The 18,444-nt window shown below is 34.8% G+C and overlaps 3 protein-coding genes across 8 annotated transcripts; 1 reads left to right on the forward strand and 2 right to left on the reverse strand.

The window, feature by feature from the left end:
• Window positions 1-1,109: 1,109 nt before the first annotated feature.
• On the forward strand, window positions 1,110-5,966 carry LOC140880126 (dnaJ protein ERDJ2-like). Of its 2 annotated transcripts, none has more exons than XM_073284265.1 (11): window positions 1,110-1,331; window positions 1,613-1,876; window positions 1,989-2,084; window positions 2,458-2,578; window positions 2,669-2,775; window positions 2,893-3,110; window positions 3,531-3,708; window positions 3,787-3,906; window positions 4,223-4,309; window positions 4,473-4,583; window positions 5,004-5,966. In XM_073284265.1, exons 2-11 carry the CDS (start codon window positions 1,691-1,693, stop codon window positions 5,832-5,834), a joined length of 2,055 nt encoding a protein of 684 aa, XP_073140366.1. In that variant the 5' UTR covers window positions 1,110-1,331; window positions 1,613-1,690; the 3' UTR covers window positions 5,835-5,966. The 2 variants fall into 2 exon arrangements, with proteins under 2 accessions (XP_073140366.1, XP_073140367.1); XM_073284266.1 differs by lacking the exon at window positions 1,110-1,331 and adding an exon at window positions 1,338-1,535.
• A 517-nt stretch (window positions 5,967-6,483) lies between these two features.
• LOC140884498 (protein BUD31 homolog 2) lies at window positions 6,484-8,106 on the reverse strand. Its single transcript, XM_073291273.1, has 4 exons — window positions 7,971-8,106; window positions 7,463-7,562; window positions 7,099-7,286; window positions 6,484-6,799 (listed from the first exon to the last, which is right to left on the reverse strand). Exons 2-4 carry the CDS (start codon window positions 7,554-7,556, stop codon window positions 6,644-6,646), a joined length of 438 nt encoding a protein of 145 aa, XP_073147374.1. The 5' UTR covers window positions 7,557-7,562; window positions 7,971-8,106; the 3' UTR covers window positions 6,484-6,643.
• A 2,359-nt stretch (window positions 8,107-10,465) lies between these two features.
• On the reverse strand, window positions 10,466-18,104 carry LOC140879885 (double-strand break repair protein MRE11). Of its 5 annotated transcripts, XM_073283839.1 has the most exons (23): window positions 17,974-18,104; window positions 17,689-17,759; window positions 17,400-17,535; window positions 16,946-17,103; window positions 16,507-16,597; window positions 15,900-16,019; window positions 15,739-15,807; window positions 15,560-15,651; window positions 15,312-15,414; window positions 15,126-15,233; window positions 14,871-14,933; window positions 14,717-14,788; window positions 14,486-14,563; window positions 14,312-14,374; window positions 14,168-14,228; window positions 13,252-13,334; window positions 12,847-12,960; window positions 12,621-12,698; window positions 12,232-12,303; window positions 11,884-12,137; window positions 11,652-11,772; window positions 11,363-11,563; window positions 10,466-10,759 (listed from the first exon to the last, which is right to left on the reverse strand). In XM_073283839.1, the coding sequence occupies exons 2-23, from the start codon at window positions 17,703-17,705 to the stop codon at window positions 10,727-10,729; spliced, it is 2,187 nt and encodes a 728-aa protein (XP_073139940.1). In that variant the 5' UTR covers window positions 17,706-17,759; window positions 17,974-18,104; the 3' UTR covers window positions 10,466-10,726. The 5 variants fall into 5 exon arrangements, with proteins under 5 accessions (XP_073139940.1, XP_073139941.1, XP_073139943.1 ...); XM_073283843.1 differs by lacking the exons at window positions 10,466-10,759; window positions 11,363-11,563 and having other exon boundaries at window positions 11,884-12,109; XM_073283840.1 differs by lacking the exons at window positions 16,946-17,103; window positions 17,689-17,759; window positions 17,974-18,104 and having other exon boundaries at window positions 17,400-17,537.
• Between the last annotated feature and the right edge of the window lie 340 nt (window positions 18,105-18,444).

An 18,444-nucleotide genomic window follows, 5' to 3' on the forward strand; every position in this document is an offset into this window, starting at 1 on the left:
GTTGTACCGTTGCGTATATTCCACTTATGGTAACAAAATATTCTAATCTTCTAATTATTTATGGTAATAAAATAGCCTATAGCATAGTGTAATTTATTTCACTTTCAGATTTAATTCACTTGAAGTTTCATTTCAAATAATAACAATAATTCACTTGATTAAAATCGTACAAAACTCCGTGCAAAAAAAAAAAAAAAATCGTACAAAACTAATTATGGTAACAAAATATTCTAATCTCTAGTCTCTAATTGTCTATGGTGACAAAATAAACTATATCATTTTCCATTTTTCCTTTCACAAAATAAAAAGAAAAGAAAATTTGTTTTTTTTTAACATGAAAGTACAATTCATTAAAGATCGGAAATTACAACTTTTTGTAACCAAGAAAGAAATATAAAGTTGATCCATTCAAAGGATTGAGATACACAAGAAGCAAATCTGGCCAACCTATGTGCAGGCAGAGTGTTCATCGGACGATTTGGTTCGTTTTTTGTTTTTATTTCGATTTTTTTCGTTTTAAATTTTAAAAATATATAATCCAATACCCAAACCAAATTTTTTCGGTTTGATTTTCTACTAGATCAGTTCGGTTAATATATTTTAAAATATAATATGTTATCTTTTAAATAATTTCTTTTTAAAAACCTTTAAAATTCAAAGTCTAAATGACTTAAATAAACAAAAATCAACTAAAAATTATTAAAAACAATTTTTTATTCACTAGATATCATCTCATAAAATATATAATATAAAAAATTATATAAATAAAATTATCAGTCGGTTCGGTTTTGAGATATATAATCCGAAACTGAACCAAATAAATTTCAAATTTTGATTTTCAATTCGGTTCATTTCGATGTTTGATTTTTTTGGTTTAAATTTATGTTTTTTTGTTTTATCCGAAGTTTGAAAGCCCTTGAGTACAGCCGAGTTAGCATTGGGTCGCATGTGTTGAAGTCAAGTCACCCAGTTGCAAGCCCTTTCCCATAAAATTCACCCAATTTTTCATTATATTACAAAACAGCCGCAGGCCCTTTTCCCAACATAGAAGTGCCGCAGTAACAAAGCCCATCATACGAGCTTCGTTTTCGATAACGGGCCAATTCTTGTTTTGAGTCCAGTTATTAAAGTTCCAGCACTGCCAATCGGCGAGCGATCTGCTATCTAGTCCGTAGTCCGTTGTCTCAGATTCATCGTCTTCGAAGCTAAGCAAAATCTAGGGCACAGTATTGTACAGAGGAATGTGGAATTAAGCTTTCCCGCAGTTCTCCTTCCGATCACGGAGCTCGGCTCGGTAATTTTCCGTGAAGAAGACAGCGAATTCTGGCAAGGTTTCACTTAGATTTATCTTATGAAGTGTCTAATATATGATCGTCATCTGTTCGATTTATTGTTAGTTTTAGCTTTTTTGTTGCACATCTAAATTGGAAATTGAGGTTCAAGCTTAAATTTTCGCGATTTTTCGTCAAGTCTTTACGAGTTACTGAATTTTGAGCCTGCTGCATCGTGGAAATGATGGATATGAGGGAAGAGAGGTGAAGAAACAAAATTGATCATGTGTGTGCGTGGGTTGTTCTGGTTGTTATTTTTCTAATCTTTTGTCTTGTTGCAGTTAAATAGAAAGATTAACTGGCGATCTCCTTCATCCCCCAACACTTATAATCCAGCTAAGAGAAGCCAGAAGTTTCTCATGGCTGCAAAGGAGGAGAACAGTGCACTATTTCCCATTTTTGTATTGACTATGATAGCTCTGCCTCTTGTTCCCTACACCGTATTTAACTTGTATCACACATTCACAAAGAAGGCCAAAGATATTACTTGCCGCTGTTCAGTTTGCTTCCGCTCCGGAAAGTATCGGAAATCCTTGCTTAGACGTGTGAGTTATTTCTTAACATTACGTGAGAATCATGACTTGATGTGGCTTTGCTCTTTTATTTTGTAACTTTTAGACAGTTGTAATGTATCTCTGTTTTTGGTTGCTTTTTCAGATTTCTAACTTCTCAACTTATAGTAACTTGACTATAGTGTTGCTATGGATCCTGATGGCAATCTTGGTATTCTACATCAATCAGATCAACACCGAGGTACTTTGCCGATTCTGAGTCTTTCATATTTGGCTGTTAGCTAGTGTGCTATATACTCTGAATGTTATATGTTTTTGGCTTCCTTATGTTCATATCTCTGTGCAATTATTGTGTGATCATATTAATTTCATTTATCCAATTAGCTTGTTGACATGATTCATGATCTCTGCTTCTGTTTGATACATCTATCACTTGGGAAATATTATATGTTATTGTTGCCATTTGGAGACAGAATATATACAGAAGTGCTATAATATATGACCTGATTAGAGTGTTAGCTATTGAAGCAAGCGAAACACTCAACAATTAACATTTTGGTTTATCCAATAATTTTAATTGTTTAAGTTATCTGAATGGTATGATTTTTTCTCAGGTTCAAATTTTTGAGCCATTCAGTATACTTGGATTGGAATCCGGAGCTTCAGATGCAGAAATAAAAAAAGCATATAGGAGGCTATCCATTTTATACCACCCTGATAAAAATCCAGACCCAGGTTGACAGTTACAAATTTTTCCTTTGAAATCAAGATTGAAATCCACAAGTGTTCGTGGAACTTATTGATCTGTAAATTTCTTTTATGTAGAGGCTCACAAATATTTCATAGACTTCATCTCAAAGGCTTATCAGGCTCTAACAGATCCAGTATCACGGGAAAACTTTGAGAAATATGGCCATCCTGATGGTCGGCAGGTAGACATGTCCTTAACAGGGATGCAGATAGTGTCTGTTTGCTTCCTTACTTTTCTGACAGGTAATAGTGCATTTGAGAAAGTGGATGTATAAGTATCGTTATTCTCTTCCATGTAGGGGCTTCAAATGGGGATTGCTCTTCCTCAGTTTCTCCTGAACATTGATGGAGCATCTGGTGGAATTTTATTGCTTGGAATTGTGGGAGTTTGCATTATTTTACCCTTGGCAGTTACTGTTATATACCTGTCCAGATCATCAAAGTACACTGGGAATTATGTTATGCATCACACAATGTATGCATATTTCCATCTCATGAAGCCTTCATTAGCTCCGAGGTACATATAACTTTGTATTAGACTTGGTATTGTACAGAATCTTGAAATCTTGTGCAAGTTAAGACCATAAACTATACAAAAGTTTGGAACAATGACATTTTGGATGTCTATTTGTATTTCAGCCCAAGCGTGTTTTTATTCTGGTACTTTATCATATTGTTTGGATGTGTAAGAATGTCACGTGCACACTCTTTAGGTATAGTTCTTACAATTTATTGTGGTCTTAAATTTCCGTTCTTTTCTTTTTTCCTTTTATAATTATAATCATAATAGTACCTTGTCACCTAGATTTTTGTACCGTACAATGTGTAAGCACTTTTCCTCGCTACTTTTTGTACTGGACAATGTATAAGCACTGTTTTTTTCCCATATAATATAATCTCTGTACCTTTCACTAATTGTTATTCTTTTATCTAACAGCAAGGTCATCGATGCTTTCATACATGCTGCTGAATACATGGAAATACCAGTTCGTCGAACCGATGATGAATCACTTCAGAAACTATTTTTGTTGGTCCGGAGTGAGTTGAATCTGGACCTTAGAAATATACGGCAGGAACAAGCTAAATTTTGGAAGCAACACCCTGCTTTAGTTAAGGTGGCTTGCTAACTGCTGACTAGTTTCAGCTCGTTGCCAGAGTTTTTATTCTTAAATTTATCAGTTTTTTGGTTGCAGTCTGAACTGTTGATGCAAGCTCATTTGACTCGCGAAACAGCAGCATTATCTCCATCTTTGCATCATGATCTTAAAAAAATGCTTTCCCTTGCACCTCGTCTTCTGGAAGAACTAATGAAGGTATTGTTAGTCAGTTAGACCTGAGATCTGTTTTACTCATTTCCCAATGAAGTCGCATCTTTATGTATTATTAGTAAGTTCTATTTTGTTTTTTACCCACATTGAATAATGTCAATAATCATTTTATTCAAGTAGAGTGACGTTTCTTTTAAAGGCTAATCTAGTTAATTTCCCTATTTTAACTACACTTGCAATTCTCTGCACTGTGGTCCTCAATGTTATTTCATTCTCACCTCTGATTTCATTTGGCCAAGGTTTGTCCAACTTGCACATTTTGTAGATGACTAAATCGTAAGATGTTTACAATTTTGTGCAGATGGCAATTATACCACGCACACAACAGGGGCATGGATGGCTTAGACCTGCAATTGGAGTGGTCGAACTGTCCCAGAGTATAATTCAGGTATTCTTCAAAGTCCCAACATTTCAGTTTCAAATTAAGCTACGAGTCATATGATCTAATAACTTGTCCACTCATATTCAGCCAGTATCTTGTGCTGAATATTTTTAGAAAGATGAATTGCACTGTTGTGCCCGATAAATTGAATTTGCCATTCTTGATTCAGGCTGTACCCCTCAGTGCCAGAAAATCCTCCGGGGCGTCAAGCGAAGGATATGGTCCGTTTCTCCAGCTACCTCACTTCAGTGAGGGTGTCGTCAAAAAGATTGCCAGAAAGGTCCCTCCTCCATCCATTCATCCATCCAATACACACACACACACACACACATATTAGTATCTGTGTGTGTGTACAGGAGAAATGTGTCTCCTGTGTCCAAGCTGCTGTTCAGCTCAATATAGAGATATTTGATAAATAGGACTGGGTCTCAAGTATTGTTTTCGGTAGATTGATCCGATTCTCTTTCTATTTAGTTGTATATAATTCAGTTTACTTTGCATGTCGACTGCTGTATACTCACACAATGCTACTGATTAGCTTCATTATTCTGAAGAAAATTTGGTAATTTTGCCACCTATCACTTTGGTCTAGTTGATGTCCCAGGCTTGGTTATTCTGTGTATTGATTTTCTGTTAAGCTTTACTTACCTTTGGACCATCTTTGAGTTTTTAACGATTTACAGTCGTTTGTTCTTAACAGAAAGTACGCACATTCCAAGATTTCCGTGACATGAAACAACAAGAACGTGCAGAGCTGTTGGCTCAGACTGCTGACTTTTCTGCTGAGGAATCTCAAGATGTAGAAATGGTTCTCGATATGATGCCTTCCATTTCAGTCGACTTAACATGCGAGACAGAAGGTGAAGAAGGGATACAAGAGGGTGATATTGTAACAATGCAAGCATGGATTACTCTCCATCGTGGAAATGGCTTGATTGGCGCCCTTCCACATGCTCCCCATTTCCCATACGAGAAAGAAGAGAGCTTCTGGTTACTTCTTGCAGATTCCATGAATGATGTGTGGATGTCACAGAAGGTTAATTTTATGGACGAGGCAACAGCAATAATAGCTGCATCAAAAGCAATACAGGAGTTAAAGGAGGGCTCTGGCGCTAACACACGAGAAATAAAAACAGCTGTGAAAGAAGCAATTGACAGAGTGAAATCTGGTTCAAGGCTCGTAATGGGCAAGTTCCAAGCCCCTCCCGAGGGAAATTACAATCTTACATCCTACTGTTTGTGTGACTCATGGATTGGTTGTGATGCCAAGTGTAATATCAGGTTGAAGATTTTGAAAAGAAGCCGGGCAGGGACAAGGGGCATTGCTGCTGGAGATGAGTTGCCATCTTTAGAGGATGGAGTTGAAGAGGAAGAAGATGAAGGGGACGATGAATACGATGACGATTATGAGAGTGAATACAGTGAAGATGACGAAGATATTAAAGGTAAAGATTTGAAAGGAGCCACGGCAAACGGTTCTGCCCATGCGGAGGGTGATGACTCAAGTTCAGAGGATTCAAAAAGTGATTAATTTTATACTCATTTAAACCCGCGCGCAATGTTTATTCTTTAGATTTTACAGTCATTTGATTTCATAAGATAAGGAACAAGAAAAATAAAGAGTTTTTAAGATTTTTATTTATTTCCGTCATAGTTCAAAGTATCTCGTACGTTGTAATTTTTGGGACAATCGAAAGGATGGTAGTTGAAGTAGAAGCAAGTAGACATAACGATCCTCCGACAATCGATGTTCCGAAATACGCCAAGGATTTATTACATATTTAACATGAATTCAACAAGAATTAGTTAGCGAGGCCATGGGCTTCCCCCAAAAAAATTGACTAGTAGATACACTGGCAAGCTGGAGGTAGTGTTGCATGGTTTGCATTGGTTTTCTGCTGCGTCTTTGACGATGATTTCTCCATATACAACAGCAAAACCGAGTGCCTGATAACTTTTCTTATCAATTACGAAAATGAAGATTAAAATGTATACCAGTCTCCCGGTTGTTACCTGATTAAACCGAAGCCACTTTTTTTTTTGAAAACAATGACATAATTTTTACTATACTGTTTTTGTTGATAGCGATTTTTCCAACAAGGAAGTTGGTGGAACTGCCGTGGCTCTCTCGAAGTGAATGCCGCGTTGATCAAAGTGCAATAGCAATGTAGGCAAGTCAATTTAGGTCTTGAAACTTAAAAGTTTTTAATTATCATGCTCGCATGACAGAGTACACAACATAAATACCAGAGTGAAACTGTCCCAACTCTCTTACATTTAGCTCACCAGCATTACACGTATGAATGCTTGATTTTACACATTGCGTCCACGTGCAAAGCTTTAATCTCCACTTGCACAACCCCTACAGCCGCAATGCACGCATTCTATAACCTTCTCCTCTCGTAAATGCTTTGGGACTCGGCAGACACACGTCGTTTGAAAGTTGTGATCACGGGGTTGGATACACTTCAAACAGCAAAGCCTTTCATAGCCAGGCTGCAATTCACACAACAATAATGAGTGATGCAGTATTTGCAAAGCAGATATAGTTCATTCAAGGGCTATTAACAAAAGCATAAGAGTTGCGCCTTTATGTCAAGAATTTAAACTGATTATTCAACTGTGTCAATCTAGATGAGAGCAGGTTCCATGCCTACAAATGTGGTGTTTGGGATCATTATACAATTCGGTGTGCAAAAATATATCTACAGAGTCGTTTGAGCACATGGCGAGGCCAAGACATGTATAAACTTGATGAAATGAAGACTACAAAAATTCAGACTTGATCAGCTAACCTTTTTCCATTTTGCAATCAGATTACGATCAGCATATCCCTGATCCAAGCAGAACTCGTACAATTCCTTGGAAATTTCTTTCCTCCTGATATAAAGATCAAATATGTATCGACTCTTCTGATGGGCAATTTTAAATATAGGCCACAAGCCTTCACATTTTCTTTTACCATCATGTGGATCATTCTCAGCTGAAGAAGAAAAGATGACACGGAAAGGAAATAAAAGCATTATGAGTATGCACAAAAGCATTGCTTCCAGGGAAAAAACGACCCGCGACATGCAAAACACACAAAATTTGGAAAGAAAGAATCTTGTAAGGGGAAGGGGAAAACTCGAGCAAGATTGGTATAAAAAGAGCCAAAACCTTCTCTCATTTTCGCCTGCAGTTCGCGTAGAGTAGGTTCGATCAACTCCCAACCCTCTGGGTACTTCACCCTGTTCGTCTTAACCTTCGGCATGATTTCCTATGCCAGAACCATTAACAAAAGAATCAAAAATTATGTTTAAGGAATGAATTTGAAGTACTACATGGTTAAATATCCATGTTCGCACACAGACGTACTTGAGAACCACTTTTCGTTCAGGGAAATTACACACGAAATACGAAACTTCTTTCATGAAATTCTAGGGTTGGACGACTGGCTGCTATTTGGGACTTTACAATTTACACATGTTTACATTTTCTAAAATCTGAATAAAACTTGTTCATACTCAATTCAACCCTAAAAACCTCTTTTTCCCCCAAATAAAAAATCCCCTAATTCCTTATTGAAATACAATGAAAAACAGCAATTTAAACGCTGCATCAACCTCCAACCTCATGATTCTACTAAAAAATTTAAACTTTACTGATTGAAGCCGACGAGGTATACCTAATATTGAGCTATTCCACCGTTAGCCTCCAGCGACCGCCGCGATTCAAGAGACCTGAACAAGAGGCCTGCAGTGCCGGTTAATATCTGCGGGTTCAATTTGGATCCTATTTGGCCCGTTTTTTGTGTGTTTGAAGTGATAGATTCCTAATCTACCAATAAATTATGTTATATATTTCATGTTTTTTTTTATATTATTTATCCATTTTTCAATTATTTATTTCACATTAATCAAATCATAAATTATTTATCTTACATCAATCACCAAATCATTGAATTTAAATTACTACATTGCTTTTTATAAATAATATTATTCATATTTTTATTAATTATTAAAAGGTTAAAGTAATAATTTACTATTTTCATATAACACTTAATCAATCAAATCAAACAAATTATAATCTATCAATCAAATTAAATCTTATATTAACTATCATTTCTTATTTATTTTTTTATTATAATATATTATTTATCTCTATATTATTTATCTTATCTACAACTTCAAACGGACCCTAATTGTTATGTTTTGTTTTTCTGTTTTTTTTAATGATATGGGAATTCGCGTCAAAGTTACGTCTTAGACATGTAACTTTGCGTTATTTTGATTTTTAATCCTATTTCACAAGAGTGTTAATGCAACATTGAATTTTTTTTGATGTAGCACTAGAAAATTCTAATGTGACATTTAAAAAAAAAAATTGATGGTGTGTTCGACGCCACGACAACACTTCGGTAAAATAGGACTAAAAACAAACAAAGCACAAAATTAAAGAATTAAACCTAATTTTGACAAGTTAGAGGACTAAAAAAAAACATGACAATTTAGATTACTAAATTCAATATTCTTTTTATATCTACTCTCTCTACTATTTTATAATAGTTGAGGGACTTATAAAAATTGTTTTTGAGGACACCAACTTTTTTTTCTTTTTTTGCCCTTTCTATATAATAATCTTTTGATTTATCACTTTTTGAATGACTCATTAAAACAGCTTCATGTTTAATCAGTTTTTAATTAATTTTTAATTAATCTTTTAATTAATTTTTTAACCTCTCACTTCTCATTCCACGTTGTCATAAACTGCTTCACGTTTTTATCCTCGCATACTTCTCCAAATGTACTTCATTCTCCATTCCAAAATTTTGACACAAGGTAAGGTCTCGAAAATCTTCCTCTCAATCTCTCTGGTTTTTGTTGGTTGTTAATATCTGATCTGGTTTAGACTTTCGAATTTTTATGTATTCTATTTCTGGAGGCAAGGAATAGTCTTATTTTGTTGAGCTTTCGATTCGGAAAAGATATAAAATTATGTAATATACTTATCCATGAATTATATTACACACGTAATGTGTGTGCGTCGATCGCTGGTATTAAATTATTATTTGGACAAATTTATGACGCAGATTTTACTAATATTTCATTAGGTTTATTAATTTTCTATGAAAATGCTTTCGCAATATCTTTATTTTGAAATTGATTGATGATTTTTAAAATAGTTAAAATATTTCAGTCGAAACTTGTTATCTTTTAGCAGATTGCTAGAGGGTAGTTAGGGGAATTTTTTTTATATTTTGATAGATAGAATTTTTTTTATACGAAAATTTGGCGAAATGGACTTTTGAATTTCAAACTTTCTCCATGTATACCCTATAAACATTTTCAATGGCAAGTTCTTTGTAACTTTAAGGGTAAATTAGAGTATATAAACTCGAAAGTAATATTTCTTTTATTTCTAAAAAAGAATGATTTTAGACAATTGGGGTATCACCTGTGTATTAGGTTTTCTTCGATCTTACATGTGTCGGCAATACATGAATCCATTAAAATGTTGACAGTTGTTTTTTTATGGTTTATATAAACGAAGACAATGCGAAACAAAATATAGTATTTTTTATCGGTAAAAAAAAATTTATAAGATAGCTGTCTAAACATATTTTTTATTAAAATAATTATGTAAACATTTTATAAAAAAATTGTAAAAACCACTTTTATACAAACATTTTATAACTATTGGTCCAAATGAAACTTAAGTTTTTTATCTCATAAATTTTTGGATATGAAAAATAAAAATTTTATTTAATATGGGATCCTTCAACTTTACTTTTAAATCTAAAACACGAAAGCCAATTCCTCCACGAGAAGTAGCAATAAGAAATGTATGCAATCATTAAAAACTGATTGTTAGACTTTTGACTTTAAAAAACATTATTATGTGTTTCTTAAACCTGAAATATGTGTCAACTTATGTTTAACTTAATTAAAATCTAAAAGATGATTATGATTTTACAAAAATGATTCTAATAAAAATAATAGATGTTAAAATAACTAATCATTTATTTATCAAATACTACACAACTTCAATTTTAACTTTTCATTTTTGTTTCCAAACACTACTAACTTTTGATTTATTTTCACTTTTTTTATAACTTATAAATTTAATCATTTCTACAAAAATATAATTTTTTTCACACACTCTCAAACGCACGCAAAAACGGTCTCAATCCTCACATTTTACGTATATAAATAAAAGTATGCAAGTAATCGCGAAACAGAATCAACAAGTGCGAGTTATGCTTTGATCATAATACAAAAAAGAGTAGCAATAAACCTCCAAACTTTTTTTCCCAAAGTAATAACACTAAATAGTCATTGTTGCAATAAAGTTACACCCGCTCATTGTAATGATGATTATGTGACTCGCAAGGATTCATGTCGTTGCGTCCATATTCACATCTGAGGGAAGATAGCTTACTGCTTACCTTCTTAAAGCGCCATAGTTTCTTGTCACCTACAAAAAATTATTATTATTATTATTACTATTGTACAAGTAGTAATAATATGAACTCCGGAGACTTAAATGATACACGATGAAAAAATTTCAAGTACACACCCAGCCACAATGGGGTTAAACTCCAAGAAAGTACTCGTGGGATTCCATTTCGGGGTGCAGTTGAAATGATAGATTTCAAATTTCCTATCTTGCTTGGATGAACAAAACTTAAATTCACTCAATATCAACCAAATCTTTCCCTAAATCAAATATCTCCATAATAAAATTCATCAATTCAAGCACGACATTCGGTCATTGACAATCAAAGTTGACTACACTACACTTTTTTGTTTGAGCTTGTTGAGGAGAGGTACGCTGCTCCTTGGGTGTCTGGTATTTGTCGACCAAAAATAAGTAAATTAAGACCCAGAGATTCATTGTGCTAGTGAGATCTATAAGAAATACATATAACAATATTGTGCATGACATACTTGGAACTATTTTTTCACCTTGTCAAACCAGAGGAAAGAAACATTTTCAACTTGTAAAATCATAGCAACGAAACATGAGTGAAGAAATCGAGGAAAAAGACTGTTCCATTCAGAGTAGTGTATCAATTACCCGAGGTTGAGGTGTGCTAAGTTTCTTCACTATGTCGTCGTCGTCGTCGTCGTCTTCTTCTTTACTGGTAAGCAATCTTTGAAGAGAAGGAGAAGAGTTATCTGATTTCCTTCCCCTCTTAGAGGCCGAGGTAGATCCTCTACCCCTTCCTCTTGAAGCAGCTCTTTTTCTTCCTTTGCCTTGGAGAGGTAGAGCATCATCCTTCATATATACAAATCATGACACCGAATAAAACAAAATAAAGCAAAAAAACTGAGAGTTAGAGAAATAACTCAAAGTTCGTCCATACCGAACTACCGTCAATATCTTTTACGTCGAATTTCTCAGTTTCGTCATTTGAATCTGAGTCCACGATTTCCTCATCATCAGCCAAACTCTGAACTGAAGCTGATGCAGCAACTGATGCAGATCTAGGGAAATAAAAATCATGTAGAAATTCCTCATAAAAATGAGAAGTTAAAAGCATTTGCATGATTAAAACAGAACAAATCAAAAGGCAGCCTCTAGAGCACAAAACTAACCTTCGTGAAGGACGTAAACTAAGGGCTGCATCTAATGTTGTTTGCTTTATTGTACTGGAAGCCCTGCCTCTACCTCTTCCCCTTCCTCTGGCAGTAGTTTTACCAGTTTCTGATGAGTCGCGAGAGGTCCTAAAAGTTTGTGAGGGATCTTTCTTTCCTTTCCTGGTAGACTTTGTGCCAGCAAATAGAGTGGCGTCCTCATCATCGCTGAAGGAAGCTTCAGTTCCTACATTACTCTTTGTGTTTGTAATGTTCTGATGGAATCAACCAAGTAACAAAATAAATAGATAGCAAGCCTATATTTTATAAGAATCTTCTATCGCACTAGGCCAGAGGATATAAGCATACCTGAGACGACTGGCCGCTAAGTGTGAACTGTTGTGGACCTGTTGTTTTTGTGGCTCTTTCTTTCACACGTTCCTGCAAATAATTATGTCCAAATGAGAAGGACCCAATTCAACTAGAGCATAATTGTTATAAAATTCGAAAGTGTCATAATATTTGTAATATCACAAAGGAAGGAGAGGAGTAGAGTGTAGATGAATAGAAGAACCTCTATAATACTCGAAACAAGAGTTTACCAGCCTAATGCTCTATCATGTGGGCTTTGATTATATTACACACGTGCTTGTACACATTTTCACAAAGGGAGACAAATCAAGGACATAGTGATAAGAATTGCTGGAAACAAGTGCTGACAACAAAAATGTAAGGGGATAAGTAAATCAAATTCTCGCCTCTAAACATTCTCCAACTTTGACAATTATGTCTTCCTCTTCAAACTTTTGAATATCCGAATCCTGGGCGATTCTATTCTGACAAAGGCAAAATTTTACATCATCAGTTAATTGTTGCGGTTAAAACTACTAACCAAACCAAAATCGATGAAATGATAATAATCGTACTACTACACAACGAGCAGGAATATCACAATCCAATCGAGAAAAAAGATACAGCGCTTACGCGAGTTTCTTCGAGGTTATATTGCAAACAGGAATAGAAGGCCATTTTGTCATCTTTGTTGACAAAATTGTGCAACGCAACGTCCAAGTCACTGACAGGGAGTATCTCCATTTTCTGAAAATTTATATGGTGAAAGTGGGTCCAAATAAAAGGCCACAAAAAAGCACATAACATAAACGACAAGAATACTATCTTTACTGTCATTGTATTAAATGGCAACAAATGAAAATCAACCACATAAGTGGTAGTGGAGCCGAGCCATATTCTTAATTTTAAAACACCCTTTTTCAAGTATAAAAACTTTTGACACTAACCATTGGATCAATTTTGGTTTCAATGCTCTGGATCCAAGTGAGGATTTGGTTCGAAAGTAAAAAAAAAAAAGGATAAGATTCAATCTGTTACCAGATTACTCTCGGCAACTAAGGCTTCAATGTTTTGTTGATTCAGCTCTTCTGGTCGAAGCCGTTCAGAAACATCAATTTTATCTAGGCAACAGCATTACGTAGTATCAAAATAGTTAACAAGAAAAAGGTGGGTATAAATCAAAAGAAAAATAAATAAATTTTTTCCAGTGTTCTTGTCAAAATATAATTTAAACTGGGAAACCAGGTTGAGTTGTATGTTTGGTTTATATTCCTGGTAGGATATTTTCCTACTCTTTTGAGATGACAAATGTCCATATAACTGATCATTGATGTGTTTAAATTTTTCAAACACAATTAAATGAAGTATCAGATTTTGAACACTCTACATGATATCAGAGCTCTTGTCTATTCACTGAAATTTTTTTCAGAATCTCTTTATTCGTTTAATTTCTCTTCTCTCCCTTCCTCACCAAAGCCCTTCCAACCAATCAATCATGTCATAAATCACCAAACCCAGTCTTGTCTTTGACGGAACATCAATCGAGAATTATGTGTTAGCTTCAACAGCCGATTTTTGGTATACACAAGCAGCATTGACTGAATCGAAGGAATAGTTGGAAGGGGTTATCATTGGTGGTTTTTTGTGTTGTGGGAGAGGATGAACAATCGGAATCTACTTTTCACCTTAATAATTGAATTTGATAGAAATATTTGAGTATAACATATTGATAAACATGCTTAATACGTGTAGTGACACTTCTCGCAGGGCAATAGTCAAAGCAATGAATGTTTGCAATCTTATCATGCTCAATTCAGGTTTGGTGGGGTGGAGCAAAGAGCTTTGAGAAAATTCGACTATGATTTTCATTCGGTTTCCAAGAGCAAACTCGAAAACAGCCTTGTAGTTGAATAAAAATGTCAACAGCCAAGAGTTTAATGAGACATATCATTACCTTCAGCTCGACCTCTTCTTGATGCTTTGGAAAATATAAGGATATCTTGAGGATTTGCAACCTATATGTCATAGAAAAGCCACACAATTCATCATCCATGGAACATTTTGGGGGTGGGGTGGGGTGGCTAAATGTTATGCAAACCTTCCCCACATATTTTTGCCCAAATCTTTGTGGGTTTATCGTCATGAACCCAGAGTAGTCTACCTACACAATCAGTAGAAATGTTTGTAAAAATAAAAATGTCCAGACCAATGATTAGGGAAGGATGGACCTGGTGGAGAAGGCAAAACAATCCAAAGAGAATATAATATTCACCTTTACTCTAACTAAGGGAAGCTTGAGCTCCGCTTTGTTGTTAGCCTTTTGACTAGATTTATCGATCAGATTTCTGACCTGCAGAAACAGAACAATCTCAAAAGAACAAAAAGAAAAAGGTAGTATGGTATCGACAAACAAACAATGCCATGAATGCAGAAGAGACGTAACTTATCTGACTTTGTTTATCTGATAGGACAAAAAGAACATGGACAAATGTGAAGTCCTTACCACGTTATCCAAATATTCTAGGATAGAATTCTGATCATTCGCATCAATATCAGGTTCATCCTTTAATACTACCTGTATGATAATAATTGAGTACTTCAATGGAAATTCATCCACTTGTGGAACAGAAGTACAGAACACATAGAAATGTCTCTACCTCTGTATATTCAAAAGGCCTCACTGAGTTGAGAGGTATCTTGGTTGGTCGATATTGATTCCCCTGGTAAAGAAATCAAATTTACAAAACATTGAAAACTGAAAAAATAAACAAAAACAAAGACAGAAAAAATAAACAAAAAATAAACAAAACAAACAAAACAGACAAACAAACGAAAAAACAAAAGTGGGGAATATAAAAGTAAGCACATGCAAAAATGTTTAATGAGAAGAAAAAATTCGGCTCAATAACTACCTTAACCTCTAGAAGCAGGACATGCTTTGGCTTTGATTCACCATCAATGAGCGAAGTTGCTACAGATGAACCAGGTTGAGTAATATGGAAACCCATGCCCGGGACTTCCTGTCATCGAAACAAACATTCAATCAAATTCTCAAACCAACAGGTAAAACCAATGAAAATGCCTTCGGAGTTCAGAACCTGAGGATCAACGAGGCATTCATGCTCATGTCCCCATACAATAAAGTCCAAAAATCGAGGCAGAAAGTGCTCGTTTATAGCATTTTTAGGATTTGCTTTCACTCTGAGAAGCAAAAACAAAAGTTATTACTTAAACAAACTATTGAAATATTAAACTAAAGTTGTTATAGCCCAATTACATATTTGAGTCAATTCAATTCTATTCCATGATAGTACAATTCCACTAAAACATAAATATCCACAAGTACCTATTTTGATGAAGTACTAGCATGTTGAACCAGTCCGAAACCTGACAACCTTCTTGAGCTTCAGGTCTCATCCATTGCACAGCATGAGGTGTCTAATGCAAATAAAAGAATCATAATTACAGAACCTAGTTTCCAGTTGAGACATTAACTGAAAGTACATAGAATCAAAGGAAAGATACCTGAAACATTCGATTAAGTCGTTCATCTCTGATATTCCCTAGGCCATAAAGAGCTACAGATGTTGAACCCTAAAATTCATGACATAGATGCCATGGGACAGAAATTTAATAGATGCAAATGCAACCGAACCATTTTTCACACAGGGTACTGTGGCACATACCTTTCTCATAAGAATAGGACAAAGAGTGATCTGCCCAACACCAGAACCTTCGAGAACCATTTTTCCAAAATAGTTCACAAGATTACATGCCGAAAGAATATCAACAGCAGAAAGATTGTCCTGGAGACAATAGCAGACAAGGATGCCCAGAAAAAATTGTCTGAGATATAGCATAATTTTTCCATATTGCCGCATAACAGGTGTACAAAAGAGAGAGAAGGAAAATAAACTCATGTGGATCAGAAAAATTTCACCAATATTGTCATCCGAGTTCAGATGCAAAAATTACAGCACATCAATAATCAATATGGTCACAATAAAGTAAAGAAAGAAATTCAGAGAATGATAGATGTGGATAGCATCTGATAGAACTGTCTTAAGGAAAAGAAACAATATCGGATAATATTTCCTTGTTGACGTGTGAAAAGGTCCAAGAATATCATTAATTCAACTGAAACTTTTCTGTCCCAGTTAGAATATTTGTTCTGACTGAGAGGTAAAGATTCAGGACCAAAAGAACTTAATCAAGAAATTTGCTATACTACACATCCATAAAACATGATTTTCAAGATAGAAACATGCACTGGATTTACCATAGAATCCATACCACTCCAGCAGGATCATCATGATTTCCATGAATGCTGAACACAGGCAATCCAACATTAAAATGAGGATCTTCATAGTTTACGTGGCCAAAGCTGCGTATAGAGAACAGAGCAAAATTACAAATTGAGTGATGACATCACCTAGAACAATGAAAGTAACATGTCTGATATATAATAGTATGAACAAAGTCTACAAGATTCTTAATTCACAGATACTTTCAAAACTGGTGTGACCCGTGTCTACAAGTATTTCTATCAATTTTGATTTTTGCAAGGTTGCTCAATATAGATTGAGCTTTATAGACAAAGAGATGCAAATAATGGTCCACTGAAGTCTTGAATCTTAAAATGAATGGCATCAATCTTGGTCAAAAAAAGTGGAAAAAAGAAAATTCAAAACTTTGGCTAGTGGAAAATTGAATAAAACATGTAGAAGATTACGAATTTGCGAAATTCACTGTCTGGTCACTGACGACTTGAAACTGAACTGGACGATCATTGAGACAGCGACGACGGAGGATTTCGATGGCTTTCACTAAGGTAGACCGTGAAGGCTTATTCTCATGAAAAAGATCGCCGCCAAGAAGTATGAAATCTACCTTAAAAAAATAAATAAGAAATCTCAATTCATGCATATGTAAATATAAAAGTTTGTAGAGAACGAGAAGAAGAAAAAGGATGGAAAACAAAACCAAAAAAGGAAAAGCTAATAATGGCTTTCAGGATTGAAAACTCTTGCATGATAGATTTCGAAAAAGAACATTTGAAGAACTGACAAATAATATCAACATAAGTATCAAGCATAGTTGCAGAACCATCTGGGCACAAGGGAATGCCTCCTATAAAGTTTGATTAATATGCTTCAGTACTAGCTGTATAGGAAAAGGTGATAAACCTCTTTTTGCTCGGCAATTGAGCAAATTTCCTCAAATGCCTGAAAGGAATCATGCCTCCGGATTTCATCCTTCTCCATATAACCAAGATGGCAATCAGTGGCTACTAGTATCCGAAGCATGTCACTCTTGTCTTCCCTGAAATTCACTTTAAAAAATTATTATTTATCTTGCTTTTTAGATTAGAACACTTGATTAATTTCTAAATTATGAAACACACTACTTCAGAAACGGTAAAAAAAAACAAACAAACATATGTAATTATGCACGGTGCTTCTTTTCATGTTTCACCTCGAAGATTCAGTCATTCCGCGTTACCAGAGTTTCCCTGGCTGAAGCCTACTATTGCCAAGATAAATTACCTAAAAGTAACAGTGAACGAGATTAAAAACAAAAAACAAAAACTTCGCCGACTTTCAAACAGCTGATAAAACACGATCATTCATCCAAAGCAACTAAAAATACAGTGATTGTACAAAACCCTAGCAATGACATGGCCTAAAAGGAAAATTGAGTGACCGTGTAAAATTAGACGCATAAAATTGCAGGAAATGATTAGTTAAATAAAGAACGTACAGTTCACTCTAAAATATCGAGTCGGTGGAGATGAAGTTGAGATGTGATAGCGGAGGAGTTGACGGCGCGAGAGGGGTGCAGCTCGGTAGCGGGGAACTTTTCAAACTAAGAAATGCAATGAGAAATTTTTCACTCGTAATTGGAAAACAAAACGTTTCTTTACATTTTCCTTGTGTACTTTAATTTAATTTAAGGAAAAATTGTTTTTTTTAGTTTGATATATTTGTCACTTTGCGATTTTGATCTTATATATTTTCAGATGTCAATTTTAGTCCGTTATCTTTATTTTTTTGGCAATTTTAGTTCTTTTTCTGATGTGGTACAAATGTAATGTTAATATGGAGCTGACGTGTATTGTGTCACTGCGTCAATAAGCTTTTTCGAATAAAAAAGACTGAAATTGTCAAAAATCAAAATATGTAGGACTAAAACTAAAATATAAAAATATAGATGATCGAAATCGCAAAGTGA

Source organism: Henckelia pumila, chromosome 2 (assembly GCF_033568475.1).
Source record: "Henckelia pumila isolate YLH828 chromosome 2, ASM3356847v2, whole genome shotgun sequence".
NCBI lineage: Eukaryota > Viridiplantae > Streptophyta > Magnoliopsida > Lamiales > Gesneriaceae > Henckelia > Henckelia pumila.

What these genes read in the sequence shown, in the direction of transcription:
- LOC140880126 (XM_073284265.1), top strand. Translation starts at nt 1,691, where the DNA reads ATGGCTGCAAAGGAGGAGAACAGTGCACTATTTCCCATTTTTGTATTG. An exon ending in AAGCCTTCATTAGCTCCGAG is followed by an intron (nt 3,111 to 3,530) that starts GTACATATAACT and finishes TTTATCTAACAG; the next exon opens with CAAGGTCATCGATGCTTTCA. An exon ending in TTCTGGAAGAACTAATGAAG is followed by an intron (nt 3,907 to 4,222) that starts GTATTGTTAGTC and finishes AATTTTGTGCAG; the next exon opens with ATGGCAATTATACCACGCAC.
- LOC140884498 (XM_073291273.1), bottom strand. Translation starts at nt 7,556, where the DNA reads ATGCCGAAGGTTAAGACGAACAGGGTGAAGTACCCAGAGGGTTGGGAG. An exon ending in GCAGGCGAAAATGAGAGAAG is followed by an intron (nt 7,287 to 7,462) that starts GTTTTGGCTCTT and finishes TTTCTTCTTCAG; the next exon opens with CTGAGAATGATCCACATGAT. An exon ending in TGATTGCAAAATGGAAAAAG is followed by an intron (nt 6,800 to 7,098) that starts GTTAGCTGATCA and finishes TGTGAATTGCAG; the next exon opens with CCTGGCTATGAAAGGCTTTG.
- LOC140879885 (XM_073283839.1), bottom strand. An exon ending in GACTTAATCGAATGTTTCAG is followed by an intron (nt 15,652 to 15,738) that starts GTATCTTTCCTT and finishes TATTTGCATTAG; the next exon opens with ACACCTCATGCTGTGCAATG. An exon ending in AAGAAGAGGTCGAGCTGAAG is followed by an intron (nt 13,335 to 14,167) that starts GTAATGATATGT and finishes GCTGTTGCCTAG; the next exon opens with ATAAAATTGATGTTTCTGAA.